This window comes from Physeter macrocephalus, chromosome 1, assembly GCF_002837175.3.
Source record: "Physeter macrocephalus isolate SW-GA chromosome 1, ASM283717v5, whole genome shotgun sequence".
NCBI lineage: Eukaryota > Metazoa > Chordata > Mammalia > Artiodactyla > Physeteridae > Physeter > Physeter macrocephalus.
Window position 1 is genome coordinate 85,057,598 of NC_041214.2, and position 15,780 is coordinate 85,073,377.

The 15,780-nt window shown below is 39.9% G+C and overlaps 1 protein-coding gene across 1 annotated transcript in view; it reads right to left on the reverse strand.

Annotated features, from left to right (window-relative positions):
- ATP13A5 (ATPase 13A5) overlaps positions 1-15,780 on the reverse strand; it is a 94,328-nt gene that overhangs the window by 71,137 nt on the left and 7,411 nt on the right. The window contains 6 exon segments of the mRNA XM_024124185.3: positions 3,141-3,269; positions 4,228-4,300; positions 12,709-12,748; positions 12,750-12,838; positions 15,516-15,542; positions 15,544-15,583. Coding sequence (XP_023979953.3) covers positions 3,141-3,269; positions 4,228-4,300; positions 12,709-12,748; positions 12,750-12,838; positions 15,516-15,542; positions 15,544-15,583 — 398 coding nt within the window.

Genomic DNA, 15,780 nt, shown 5'->3' on the forward strand with positions numbered 1-15,780 from the left:
CCTGCTTTCTGTTCTCCCACTAGAGTGTCAGCTCCATGTGGGCAGAAATCTGCCTTGTTCACAGTTGTGTCCCCAGCACGTAGTAGAGCGTCTGCTCCATAGTAGGGGCTAATAAACACGTGTCAACTGAATGAATGAATGAATGAATAAACAAATGAACTCAAATCTCAGCTCCACCACTTTTAAGCTGTGTGACCTTAGGCAAATAAATTACCCTCTCTGGACCTCAGATTCTCCCACTTTATAGAGTTGTGGCTTGAATGAAATAGCATATGTAAAATGCTAGCAAAGTGCCTTGTACATATACATATGAGAACTAAGAAAAATTAGCTATTGCTACCAAGAGAAAATTGCCCCTCAGTAAGGCAATAAGGTATTCCCTTATGCTTCTTGACCCCTCCGTGAGGAGCTAAATCTTGAAGGGGATCACTGTCTCGGGGGGCAGAAATAAAGGACAGAGGACTAGCTTTTGAGTTTCAAAAGTCATTCATAAATTTGATAATGGATTTTAGCGACCACCTGAGAGTGAGAACAAAGCTTTTCTGTTCACCATGCCTTTCCTCTACTACTTTCCTAACCAAACCAAACCAAACCAAACCAAACCAAACCAAACCAATGGACTGGGAGTTGGAAGAAAATCTAAAGGAAACTTAGATATCGTGTGTCTTTGAGAGAAGGGGCCTGAACGAAATTAGGATATGGAAACATTCTAGAAGTGTGTAGAAACCGAGAGCAACTTCACCTGGGTCTGCCTCCTTTTCCAGGTAGATAGGCCCTGGATGCTTCCCAAGGTCGACGTGCTGTGAGGCAACAGAAAGAGGAGTGGGCCCCAGACCAGATGCCCCTCCCCAGTGCCTTATGCAACTTCTGTAGCCAGACCAGAGTCGGGAGGTCCTGCTAATGGATGGGGATGCCTGACTTGTACCAGATACTTCGTGCCGCCTACTTTCAAGGATGGCCAGATTTGGAGCTAAAATAAAAATGAAGTGTAAAATAAAGTTAAGTTTCTTGGACAGCCGAGCTCATGGCAATAGGATGAGGTTATGAAGATGAGGAGGAAAAATCCCACAATGGGTATGTGCTATGAATGGGAATAACCAGGAGAGAGGAAAAGGTGATGAGACACAAAACAGGAAGGCAGTGGCTGAACCCACCCTCAAATCATCTTCCTCACACCTACGGTCCCTCATGCCTGAAAGCCAATGCCACCTCCAACTGTGACTTTTTTCTCACTAGTTGAGCAACCCTGGTCTCTTTTCACCTCAGTTTCCTTATCTGTAAATGGGGTATTATAATAGTTCCTAGTCTAATTTGTTTTATGCTACAATGAAGTGAGGTATAAAAGTTGCTTATAAAAATATAAATTGCTATAGAGATGTTAGAAGTATTTGCTATTCTTCCTACATAAATAAAGACTTCTGTATATGCAAAGGACTATATTTGCACATGGGGAACTACCTGAGTCACATTTGTGGACACTAGCCCAGAAATACAGTTGTAGTTTCAGGAATCTAACCCTAACTTGGTTGTTCAATCAGGATCCTTTCCACAAATACATACGCGAGTGGGAGGATCTAGGCAGGATGTGTAAGAAAGTATTCAGAGCGTGCTGGTACATAGATCTATTTCAAGAAGTTAAAGAGAAAGAAATAGATGTATTTCCATTTTATGTGTCTGTTTCTAAAATTGACTTGATCAGTACTTAGGTTACATATATATAAATGCTGATGACTTTATTTTTCCTGAAATAGACCCTCAGAAAAACCACTGACCATTTGAGGTCATTTTAGGTCAACTTTGCACATTTGTTAAAAGGCGGTATTTTTGCCATTCCTACTTCTCTGAGACTCTCTGAGTTTTCATGAGAATCAGGGCAAGAACGGTCACCCAGGTCAGTAGACCCAGGGGAGTAAACCCTGCTGTGTGTCCTCCCCTGTTTTCTCACTGCCATGCTCTGTGTCGCCGTGAAGGATGCTGTTCTTGGCTGGCAGGCTGCTGGGAATATGAGACAATTGCTGCCTCTGAATGAAGAGCACAGTTTTCTCGGGTTTGAGGTTTATACTTAGTGTATTATGGCAACATTCTGGATGAAAGATATGATCAGTATGCAAATCCTTATCACTGCCATTACAAGGCAGTTAGATTTTAACACATTAAAGGGGTATTTTGCAATTATACTGAACATATTTAGGTTTACTACATTTTCCTGTCTCAATTTTAAATTAGGCAGACCCATTTTTCATGTGAAATCTACTTGTGTTGAACAATTTAGGAACAGAGAATGCCTCTCTTTATGTTTAGGTGATGTTAAAAAAGTTTTGTGCGTGTGTGGGGTCTTTTTTTTCCTGTCTTTACACCATTTGGAAACAGAAAAATGCAACAATCTGCAAGCACAATAGGCCAATACTTCCTATTTTTGTAGTGCCATATAGTTTCTTCTTCTTTCGTTAAGATGCTCTGTGTATTTTCTTTTTTGCCTAAAGAATATTTTATAAATAGTACCTTACTAATTACCCAAATTCAAATGGACTGTACATAGTATAAATGAGGACAAGGATAGTTCAAACCACAACTAGAAAACCAGTTTTCTGCTCAGTGAGATCAACTGGAAACATGATTCTAGAGAACAGAACTATTTGACTGCCTTTCTGGAATGTTCAACTCAATCTCCTTCCCACTGAAAGCTGGAGCTTGGTTTTCCATCTACAGAGCGCAGGGCTGATGAAATCTCTATTTCCTGCCAATTGTGAGGTGATGCTTTTAGGCTGTGTTTTGTTTGTACAGGAGTATAAATTACCCTTATATTTATGAAGAGACTGTGCATCAAACAGTATGATGTTCTAACACTCCTCTGAACTCAGAGCACACTACTCATCCCACTAATCAGGCAATTAATTGATTCCATGTTGTATAAGTCTTTTCTTTTAGTTTCGTGTGTCTTGCGGTTTGATTCCTATATTCTTAAACATTTCCTGTTTGCATATATGGCTTCCAACTGCATGAATAGTCTGGGTGTGTCTTCCTCATCTATCTCTCAATACCTTAGCATTGGTATAAAGCAGGTAAGTGTACACTGACCTGCTTTGCTCATTTGGCCTGGCTGTTGGAAGGAAAGAGGAAGCTTCATGACAACTGCCTACCTGTGAGCATGCCTTCATTCACCACACAGCTTCCATCAATCAGAACAGCATCGCATGGCAATGAAAGTTTTCCTGGAAGAATAAGAATATCTCCGGGAACCAAGAGAAGGGATTCTAGCCCCTGCAAACCTATACAACGGCAAAGTTTACATGACTACCTGAACTTTTCCTGTTTATACTTAACAATAAAAACAACTGAGAACTCTTATCAACTTGTTGGCCAAGAACTACCCTTGCATGCTCACCTGCTCCAGCCCCTTTCCCCTCAACTGCAGATTCCCAGAGAACCATGATTAGGGAATTGATACCTGGGCCATGGCGAAGGATTTGCTCAGCAACAAGAGTCCCATATTGATCTTAGTGCCTGAGACAGCGGTCTGCCCACTGAAGACGCTCGATGGCATTGGTCAGAAGGAATGCCCCTTTGCTGCTGCTTACTCTCTGTGGCTGGGTTCCTGACCGTCCTCCCCATTCCCCCCACACCCCGTAGCACAATCTCTTCTTGGATTGGGGCCTATGTACACACTCCAGACAACTTCTGCTGCCCAGGAATGCAGCTACTCCTTGCTGAGAGTCATGACCACCCCAGCCCAAGCTAACCCAGAACAAATGCCAAATGTCCAGCCAGCCATCTATAAGCCTTATGCAGGCCTGGGCTCCAGATAACAGATTGAAATATATGATGCAAGGTCTGTTTGGGATTGTTAGTTGGGGAAATCACAAAGCCTTAAGAAGGCTTACCCAGTAACATTCCAGTAAGTGAAATACGGAGGACCGAAGGAATTTGAAATAAATCAGACATTGGACAAAAATGGTTCAATCAGGGCTGGGACCAGGGTGAGGCATGCCAGGTATGTAGGGTACAGAATTCAACGAAGGGCTCACTCTCAGGATCCCGCAGGTACAGGCCAGCATTCTCATGACATTTCCTCCTTAAAGTTTGCATCTATGATGCCTTGTTTACCTCACCTTAGCTCCAGTCCTCCGTCTAATGAGAAACAATTTTTTCTCCTTGGCCAATAAAACAAATGAGACTGACTCCACTCTGAATACCAGGATGCTGACGATGGCAGAACCCATCACTTACCTTTGCCTTTTACAATGATTGTAACCTGGACTTTGTTGTGATCCTTCACAAGGTTGTGCAGCTTAACTGATTGCTACAAATTCAAAGTCAGTGTTTAAATACCTAATATTTCCATATGCGGAAAACCACCTGATCTGAATACAGTAAATGCCGAACGTACTGTCACAGCCAAACTGACTCTGGGGAAAAAGACTCAAGTCTACTTTCCATGTTCCTGCTCCCCTGCCTCAACCCTTACTTCGCTCAACTCCCTACTTACAGCAGCAAATATGCTCATTAGTTTAATGCTATTTCAATCCCACCAAGAAAGATGATGTACAGTCACTGCCACGTGGACTCAAGCCAAGGAACCGAGACTTCCCTTCTTGGGATGCATGATTAGACTGAAGAAAAGCAACGAGACCGCTGCCGCTCTCTGTGCCTCCTGTCTGTAGAAAGCAAAGCTGAGTATGAACTGTAAGTGGCTTTCCATTGTAAGAGCCTGTGAATATTTAGGTTGTATTTTGATCGTAAGTGGAACAGCCATCGCCTCCTTTATGAAGTGGTGGGTTTTCACATTGGATAATTCTGCAGACTGGAGTCATGCTGCTCCGTTTGGAATCACGGTGCTACCACTTATGAGTTATTTAGCCTGTATAACTCCCTTTTCCTCATCCAAAGGTGGAGATAATAGCAGTATCTATTTTATACAGTTGTTTTAAGTTACTTAAGGCTTATCTCATTTTACTTAACCCTTTGGATAGTACTCATTACTATAGTAAGAGCTCAGTGAGTGTCGATGATTAATAAGAAAGTTGTTGTTAAAAAAACAAAATAAAACAGTTGTCTGAGTACATCAGCTGGAAAAATTCACTTGAGGTGGATTCACTGAGATATGACCCTGACAAAGCAGCCTAGAGAAGTGGAGGAAGCATCTGCTAGGATGACTTAGGGGACAAGAAAACAGAGGTGATAAGGGATGTGGGCCACAGAATTCTCTAAACTGTCAGGGGTGCCACGAGCCAGAGGGAGTACAATGCTGGACCAGCCGAGGCATCCCTGGAAGGCGCTGCCCCTCTCTGTATGGATGTCAGTTACTCAGATAACTCTAAGTAGAAGAGGTCTGAATACTGTCAACAGTGCTTAGACACAGCTTAACATAATTCCATTTTTAGATGTTAAATTATTTTTATCTGTTTTGTTGATGATGTTTAATGTTATAAATCTCATCAGGCTTAGACAAGCATTCCACACAGTTATGCATCTTTCCTCTCGAGAGAACACAGTGAGTTCAGTGTTAATATTTACATAGAACTATTTATTATTTACTTCAGTTTTGCATGAAAAGCTAAACTTCAATCATTTGGACCAGTTGAGTGGAAGAAGTGATATTGGGCACATATTCATTGCCCTAACTTGACTTCTTGAGGCTCGCCTGTTGGGGCATTCATTTTAATGACGGGTGACGGTGAGAAAGCGGTTTGGTAGCAAGAGCACTGGATTCAGTCAGTATTCCTGTGCGGTGGGTCAGGCATACCCACTAACCAGCCAGATACCCGTACATAAGACATTTCACCTTACAAGTTAGCCGCTTCCTTTGTAAACAGACAACATTGAATTGGAGTATTCTCAACTTCCCTTCAAGCTCTAAAATGACATGATTTATTTTGCACATCAGAGATTTATTCAAAACCCCCAAGGCTTCATAGAAGAAATACGCAGAGTATAACAAAGGACTCAAATTATTATTTTTAAACAGTTTAGAACTTTATTCAGTCACCATGTGCCAGGTGCTATTTTAGCCACTTGGAATGTATGGCTTGATTTTTTTTTAATCCTCAAGATAATCCTATGATGAAAATGCTATTACCTCCAAAGTACATATAGCAAAACAAAAACAATAAAACAAAAAAACAGGGGCTTGGAAATGTTAAAGTAACTTGCCCACAATCATTTACTTACTAGGTATTAAAGTCAAAATAAAACCAGGTTCATCTGACTCTAAAGCCTTTTCTGTTGATGAACATGTTCTCTGAAAGCGCTTGAAAGCAGCTTTTGCCCTTTAAGAAGATAAACATCCTTCCTTGCAAATTTCTTTATTTTCTTGCTTAACAAACTCTCTTAGTCAATGTCATACAATTTCAACTTAGCTTAAGAGGATGATAACACATTTGGAAGTGGTGAAGTATGAGTTAATAGTGCTTGACCGTAAATCTCAAAACTCATGATGGCATAAAGCTGGATTTGTTTATCAGACTTAGCATTCTGCATAAACTGCCATGCTTCTGTGCCTTCACTTGAGCTGTTCCCTAGGATGTTTACCCTTGTTTTCTACTAGCCAACTCTTTCTAATCCTTCCCATAAAGCCCTGCTCAAATGTCATCTCCTCTCCATAAGTCCTTAACAGCCTCAGGAAGAATTAATTGTCCTGTTCACTGTGTTTCCACCTGTATTAGTGTATAGATCCCATTTCATTAGAGCTATCTGTTTTCTTGTCAGGTCTCCCCTCCAAGTCAGGAGGTTCAAAGATGGGACTATGTATTTATCTGTATCCCCTGTGGTGTATCACGTAGTAGATCCTCAGCAAATATTTATTTAATTGAACTGAATTATTCTACTTCTCCCAGCAACACTACAGTAGGATAATATAAGCATCCTCTGAGCTAATGTACTCAGAAACTCTACAAACACAGGTTTCTATGACAACCAACCAGCTAGGAGAAAGCCAGCTCTGTGATGCTTGCCATGATTTCGAAGCTCGCTGCCTGATTTTCATTAGGCCCCCTCTGGTTTCTCCAGTCCCTGTTCGGTGGGACCAGGATCCCTTTCCAAGGCTAATTTGCATACTGTTATTATTTGGCATCTGTTGCTGTGTGTCCTTGTGTTTGCTCTGGCTGGATTTCCTCCACAGATGAGTAATGAGGGCATTAACTCAGGTGTCTCTTGAGCCCAGCTCAGTCCTGAATGAGGCCAGATACTCTCCGTGCTATTGCCAGCAGCCGCCCGTGGAGCCAGTACAGTTCAATGGAAATGCAACTGAGTGCCAGGGTTTGCGCTCATACCTGCACCAAACGTGGTAGAAAGGGACTGCACTGCAACGGGGTGCTTCTTGGCTTAGACAAGGTTAACCTCTCCGTGCGACATGATTTAGGGTTAGAGTAGATGCATGAAGATGTCTTATCCCACTTCTGCCAACACTTCCCCTCTTGCAGTTCTCAAAAGCATGTATTTATTGAGCATGATTTGGAGATGGCAGTAGATGCTCTTTCTTCCCTTCCTCCCAGCCCTCCTCCCCAAATCTGCTTTTTGTTATAAAATTATTGAAACCTCATTTACTGCCACAGGAAGCTCACAGGTTACTTTGAGATTTTGCTCAATGGGACAGCGACTTGACTTGGAGTCAGGAAACCTGGGACTAAGGTCTGCAGCTGCCGTTCCTGGGTGAGTGTGAGCAAGTCACTTTACATCCCTGATTGCCCCTGGCCCTCCCTCTCAGGTGATGGGAGGGTATATCATATGGGTAGCATTTCACAGTTTGCAAGCCTCATACAAGCACATTCATTAGAAATGTCAGAGTCCATTGCAAATTGTAGTGCTAAACAGATATTAATTGTTGAGGACTTGTGATTTAAACTGCAAAGATACAGTTTCAGGAAACTGGCCCATTTTGCATAGTGTTACAAGATGCCTTGCAGGTTGGGTCAGATAAGCTTTTATTAACAAATGCTAACTGCTAATGGAATTAGTGTCATCATTTCAAAGAAGTCTTTTGCAATATTACCATCAAGTCTGAAATTCTCATACCAGTCACTGTTTTGAGTAAAAGCATTCAGGGATTCTTTAAGGTGTAGATTCTGCATGTTTAAATTCCATTAAGGACTTTAAAATAAATATTAAGAAAATTACAAATAGAAAAAAAAGAATATCCAGTTTTGGAAGAGGAAAACTTTATAAGCAAAACAAGAAACCCAGAAGCCATAAAGAAAAGGAAACATATTTAACTAGACATATTTTATAAATCTAGCAAAAGTCAAGGTCAAGAGAAAAAAGACTAAAAAATAAAACTTTTTCACCTATATGATGGATGTAAACAGACACTAAATAAAAATGCAAATCTCTTTTAGACAAAGGAAAGTGTGTGTCTAATCTCACTAGTAATCAAGGAAATGTAAATTAAAACATCAATGAGATGCAATTTAAAAAAACGTATTAGACTGAAATTTCTAAATGTCAAGCTGTAACACCAAATGCTGGTGAGGATCTGGGAAAATGAATATTCTCATATGTTGCTGATAGGAGAATGAACTATTTCATTTGAAGAAAATAATATTACAGTATTTATTAATATCCAAAACATACATATCTTTTGATTCAGCAACCTGGTTTTGATTGTTTTGCTGAGAAAAAGAGATGCAAACACTAATATGTAAGGCTACCCTATATTGTAGCTATGTTTAATTCAACATATCTGTGGTGGCAAAAATTGGAGAAGAAACCCCTTATTTTCCATAAAGAGGAGAATATTTGAATAAATTATGGTATACCATGAAATATCACATCATTATTTTTAAACATGATTTAGAATTATTTGTTTATAATGGTGGGTGGCCATTATATATATTGTAAAGTGAAAAATGCAAGTTCCAGATTAACACACACAGGACAATTCTGTTTTGATAAAACAAATTAATAAATACGTAAATAAATCTCCATATAAACTTGTACTTCTGCGCATCTGATAGAGTAAAAAGAGTGAAAAATTCGTTCAGCTGGTGATGACATTAATAAATAAATAAATAGATATATTTTCGATCTTGGTGCTTGAATTTGCCTTTGGTGTGTTCCTCTGTAACAACAGCTGTTAATTAAGCCTTTAGAATGCATAACAATCACCTGTTATGAAACTGTTAAAAAGTGCAAATTCCTCTTACACTCTGGATGTTTTGATTTAATAGGTAAGAGTTTAGGAACTCAGGAATCTCAAGTAATTTTCGTACTGGAACATTGCCCTCTGGCCTATAGAATCAAACCTAACTTTTTCTACAACACTTCCCCTACTCCTCCACAGGAATTTCTAAATTTATTTGGGGTTTCCTTAAAGAAAGGTATACCTGAGTTCCAAGTGAAGACATGGGCATTGTAAAGGAATTTTAAAAGAGAGACTGAAATTTGTCATAAAGATACAGATGGATACTGTGTAGGACAGAGACAATATCTAAGTCAGGGGAAATAGGTGGAAACACGCTAGGGGAGCATAATGTATCAAACAGTAGCACCACATTTCCTTGGGACAAATTGACTGCAAGTAACAGAAACTTGTTAGGCTGCTTTAAGCAGAGGATGAGAATTTATGAGGATGCAGGGATGTCTTATGAACCGAAGGGTGGGAAGTACAGCCAAGTGTCCCAAGGAAGTTTCCTGAACAGGAACAGAAAACGCTGTGAGGAACAGGTGACTCTGTCTCTGCTGGACTGTGTATTGCTCACCTCTGTGTCTCACTGTGTATTTGGTTCACTCTTTTCCTCTCTTCCTCTGCAGAAGTTTTTTTTTTCTTTGCTTGTCCATACACAGGGATCAAGAGTGGCCACCCTGGTCCTAGCTATACATCATTTTCAGATCACTTTCCTGACAGAGTATGACCAGAAGCTTCAAGCCTTTATTCCAGGATCTCAGGCGAAAAGATATGTTGCCATCATGCCTGTTGATGGATTGGCTTCCACTGGCCGGGTGACCCCTGTTCCAACTAGCTGTGCCAGTGGAAGGGGAAAGCCACATGGAACAAACCAGTTGTGGGCTGTCAGCTCTGGGCTCTGGGTACACCCAGTTTTCAGAGAAGAGTAGGGATGGAACACTGGCCCCAGAATATGTGTACTTCGTTCCATACTCGTCTGAGAATAGGAGGCTGGGAAGAGTAATCCAAGTTCCTGGGTCCAGCCCCCCAGTAAAGTCCATCTGTACTTCATGTTCTTGGGTTTCGTGAGCTACTGGTGCATATTTATAATCCATAACCCTTTTATGATTAAGGGAGTTTAAACAGGTTTCTATTATTTGTCCACATCCTGACTGAGTAGTCTATGTGGCTAGTTAGTCCAAAATTAATAGGGTCCTGTAGGAATTGACTCCAGTCTCCAAAACGTGCTCCCACATTCCCAGTGGCCAGAAAGTTTCTCATTAGTGTTTTAAAGTTTCCAAGAGCCCTTTTTTCATGCCTTATTGGTGGCCCTGGCAAAATGATAGAACCCTAAAAAGGTGGGGCCGAAAGAAACAGAGTTTAACCTCCACTATTTACAGCTGAGGAAAATGAGTCCAGGGAGGAGAAAAGAGTTCCCAGAGCCACACAATAAATGAGTTAGTGGTGGTTAGAAGCCCTGTCCTGGGATGTTCCTGTGCTACTTCCTTGCTCAAGTTATTCTTCCTCTCCCTTCAATCTCTGTGCCTCCTCCCATCTTTCCATAATCTACTTTCCCCACTCCAAGAACAGTAATAAAAACAGCAACAGCCATAACAGTAACAAAAAGTAACATTTGATGAGCACCTACTATGTACCAGGAACACAAGTAATTCAGATGCATTGTTTCATTTACTTTTCTTGACTATAACATTGAACACAAACACACACATCTTACAGATAAGGAAGGTGACCATTCAAGTGTCAAGTAACAAATAGTGTCAAGTAACACAAATAGGAGTAGTGAGCCGGGGATTTTAACTTGACTAGATAAGATCTCCCTGCCAAAGTCCTCAGAGCATTCTGTATTTTTCCTCAGAACCCTGAGATGGTTTGTGATGATACACTCAGGTGACTGATTGTGTGTCTGTGTATTCCCAATAGAGGGAAGCACATGGGAGAAGAGCTGTATTCACTGATGTTTGACATCAGCCAGAAAGCATACGAGTGGCTCGTAGGTATCAAATTAGATATTCTATTAAAACAAAGATTTCTCAAAACCCAGGAATTAGAAATTTGATTTGGGGGTTTCACATTACATACCTCTATCAAATGACAAAGGTAAAAGTTTGGGACACTATAATTTCTTTCCTATTGTGGCTGAGCAGAAAGTGCCAGATCTTTTATTGTCCTGGTGTTTATTTTCCTTCTTTTGTTCAAATGCTCAGAGTTCACCAGAAGGACAGTCACTCTGCCCCCTGACTTGGCAGCCAGACAAAAAGGAATTGCCACCATCAGAGGCAGGTTACTGATCACTGTTAATATTTTTGTGATTTAAATTTGTTCATGAAGAAATGCACTAGGCACTCATTTTTTTTTTTAAAAAGAAAAAGCCAAAAAAACAAAACAAATAAATAAAACAAAGCCCTTCTAGAACTCACTCTCTAGCTCAAAGTGTCTCCATTGATTTAACTTTTCATTTTTAGGTCCTGTTTTCTAACTCTTTAAATATATATTGCCTTTCTTTCATTTCTCATCAAACACATCACAGCTCCAAATTTGTAGCATCTAAAACCAGACAAAAAGCCAATCTTAGATCTAATATTTGCTGAGTGACTGAAATAGAGTAACAATAAAAGATCTCTTTCAGCTGGGCTTGTTTAAAAGCCTCCACATCTGCCTTACTGACATGGGCCCAAACTTTACTCTGCTGATAGCTAGAATTCATCTCTCCTCTCACACGTAGGTTTGACTTTCTTCCCCAGCTATGTGCTACTTTGGAAAGTGCTTTCTGCTAAGGAAATATTGCACATGCAATAGAATTTCCTTTATGAGGAGCCAGAAGCCCTGACTCTGTCACAAACCCACTTTATGACCTGAACAAGCTCCCTTGTTTGTTTCCCCAGGAAATCTTAGTTTCCTCTTCTCTAGACGAAGGATGAGGTTTGAGAAAACTAGGTGATTTCAACAGTTCAATAGAGTTGACAGGTGGATGCAAGTAGCATTGTTCCCTGTGTCTAAAAAGCCAATTTCACAGTCAAGTTTTCAAAACTATACAACAAATACAGTGAGACACCCTTTGGATGTTGCCTCATAATTTAGCCCGATGCATCTTAAGCGAAGTAGTAGAACATTTTCTAGAAAGATGCTGTGGGAAAATGAGATTCAGAAGGGCTGTGGTAAATAATATTCAGCTAGATTTCACTTCTGAATGTGTTGCTATACCATTTATAAGACTGATTTTCTTTAAAAGGAGGATTTTAAATGGCTATAAGATGAACAGCGATGGTAAGTGAGACGGATAGGTACTATGCTGTCATCATTAATCCATCACTGTTTTCTTTCCCACCATGCTCAGACACAGCCTCAGAGTCCTAAACATTGTATTCAGTGCAGCCATCAGTTGATAATCAGAGTTTGCAAAGATGTTTAAATCTACCTGGTATTCCTGAAGCCCTCCTCCTGAGGTCCCATATTTAGTAAGCCCTTGCTTTTTCTTTTGTTATGACTTATGTTTAACAAAGTAACTCTTTGCTGTCAGTGGAAAGGCCATAGGTTTGGCTTCTTGTGCAGCCAGAAGCTAAACAGAATCCAACTATGATTTCTGTTCTTACCTGTCGCAAATCGTACACACTTAAGACAATGGAGAGAACAGATGATGATGGCCACTGAGTATTCGATGTAACCTTGAGACAGCCACAAAGTGAGGGTAAAGGCTTGAAACACGTAGCATAGATGTAAAACCTATGAAGGTATGAAAAGTGCATCTGGGTCACTTGCATGGACCATAGTGGCAGTCAAGATGATGTCATTTCTTTATAGAATTTTTTCTTCCATTTTTACAACACACAACAATAGAATTCACTTAGAACTCCAGTAATTTCAGTAGAGACAATGTCAAGCACATAAAATGTGATAAGCAGAAGCAAATTTATTTTAAGCACTCAGAGTCATGCCCACAAATTGATCGTTCTTATTTATTTTGAATTTTCAAAAATATTTGACCAATAACAAAATCTAACAATTTACCTTTTTAAACAGATGTACCCACAATGGAGAAGAAACATGATTCGGACTCTTTTAAAAGCAAACTTCAATTTTGAACTCCTTATTGCAGGTTTCTTTTTCATGTAATCACATGCTGCCAATGTAGTCAAGTTGTACAATGAAAATTAAAGATTCCACTTTTATCCAGGTCATTCATTTACAAATAACATACTGTCGTGTCACAGGTCTTAGCAAGATCCTCCGAGAGTCAGTCAAGTCAGCATGGACCTTCCCTTGAACAAAGAGGGTAGTCTTACCCAGGGAAGGGAAACGTCTTATCCAAAGATGCAGTGAAAATCATGGGCAGAATTTATCACCAGCCCCAAAGATGGTCATCCATGCAGGTATTTTTGGTCTCTTAATAATATCTTCAACTTTTAAAATTCCCTCACTGTCCCCATTTTGGTCTTGCTGACTTCACTATTAATAATAATAGCAGAGAGGGCAAACCCCAGGGAGCTAGAGAAGGTCACATGACCTACACACAGCTTGAATAAAGAGTCCATCTGAGCAAAGCAAGGATTCTTTTCTTGGTGAAGTGCTCTTTATCATTATTATGAGTTAGATGAAATATTACCTAAAACCACTGCCACTTTTTCTTACCTCTACTTTCTATAATTCTCTAATATATTACATAAACTTCTACCTTAGTCCTAAAAATGAAATGACATCTGGTTAATAGGTTAATAGGATATATCTTAGAAGTTTCTTAAACCCTTGGATATATTTTGTACGTTAAAGAAGCTTGTGCTCCTTAATGGTTTATTATTTCCGTTGCAACATGTTTTCTTACAAATTATAGCTCTTCTGTCTGCTTGGCATAAAATGCTTTAATTGTATGTTACACATTTGAGATAATACGATTTCGAGTTTGTATAAACTCAGTAGACAATTGGTTAAATACTTCTTGTAGAAGAAACAACACCATCCTAATTAATTTAGTTCCCTTATTCAATATTCTTTTGAAACCAAATGTGAAGACATAGTTTTACTTATTTTTTCTACTAAAGGCCTAATTAATAAGTGCCAGAAAATATTGACACTCTTTTCAAAATAGACTAAATTGACACTTGAAAGAGTCTTTGGTAATTTGAAAATGTACCTGAATAAGAAGTTTAAAAAGCATCCTGGGGCTTCCCTGGTGGCGCAGTGGTTGGGAGTCCGCCTGCCGATGCAGGAGACACGGGTTCGTGTACCGGTCCGGGAGGATCTCACGTGCCGCGGAGCGGCTGGGCCCGTGAGCCATGATGTGGAGGCATGGGGTATGGGGGAAATCTCAGTACGTTCCAATCAATTTTGCTGTGAACCTAAGACTGCTCTAAAAAAAGTCTAATAAAAAATTGATTTTATAAAATGGCCACGCTAAAAACCAACATGACCATCTATGTGGACTAGAAATAGACTAGAAACATGCAGCACTGAGTGGGGACTGATTGATCCGTCTGTTGGTTTTCATACAAGGACTGGAGATCAATGACTAGGAGCTCAATGCTGGGAAGAATAAGTGTCCCACAAGTGGCGGGGGACAAAACCAGGCTTGCCCCAGAGCAGAGGCTGAGAAAAGTCACAACCAGCAAGGGTTCACCAGCAGAGTGAGGAATAGGAGAGGCAAGTTTGTGGTGCAGCTGTGAACTTGGCCAAGCTCCAAGCTAGCTCGGGGCCTGCATCTAACAGATCCCCAAGGGACAGGGCACAAACCTCCAACACAGGCCCTAGTTCTGAACTGGGGACACATGGGGACTAATAAGAGCCACCAAAAAGGGAGAGTGAGAAAGGAGGAGAAATGGAAGAAGGGAAAGTCCCACCCAAGCTGAACTTACCGAAAGCAATAACTTCGAAGCATACAGAGAAAATATTCTAAAACAAACAAACAAAAACACCAACCAAGGAAGAAGTCACTCTCAAGAAAATGGATATAATAGAGTGATAGAACAGTACAAAAAAGACCAAAATAATACTTTTTAAGTCCTCAAAGAGATCCTGAAATAATAACAATCCTCTCCACTCCCCCCTACCCATCACAACCACCATAAAACACTGAAAACAACAAAACAAACAAACAGGAGAGTATGAAACGGGAATCTGTCCCTCACACTGGGAGGGGATTTGAATTTAAAACAAGTGGTTATTGAAAAGGACCAGTTAGAATTCCTGGTATAAAAAATATATATTTATTGAAATAATAATAAAAAGAAAACCTCAATAGACAGGAAAAGCATAAACTAAAAGTCAGTGGGAATAACAAAAAAAAGTTGCACAAAACACAGACTTTTGTCTACATCAAAGTATCCGTTTGTTTAAGATTTCTCTGAGTACTAGAAAGAAAAAAGGAAAAAATAGGAGTTTATTTTCAAAAATAAATGAAAACAGTTACCTGTTTAACAAGCACCTTCCACGTGGGGTTGGATTTCAACCTCAATGGCATTTGGCCTCCACACTAATCTTCCGTAGGAGATTGATCATCTGTTAGTGTCACAGCTACATGCTCATATTAATAAGTGAGTACAGGCCACACTAAGCAGAAGTCCCTTTTCTACCCTTTAGGGACTTGTGTCTTCAATCAAAAATTAACATGCCAATCTCAAAATACTAATATATTTTTAAATGAAAGTTAGTACGTGATGAACAAAGTTGTTTTT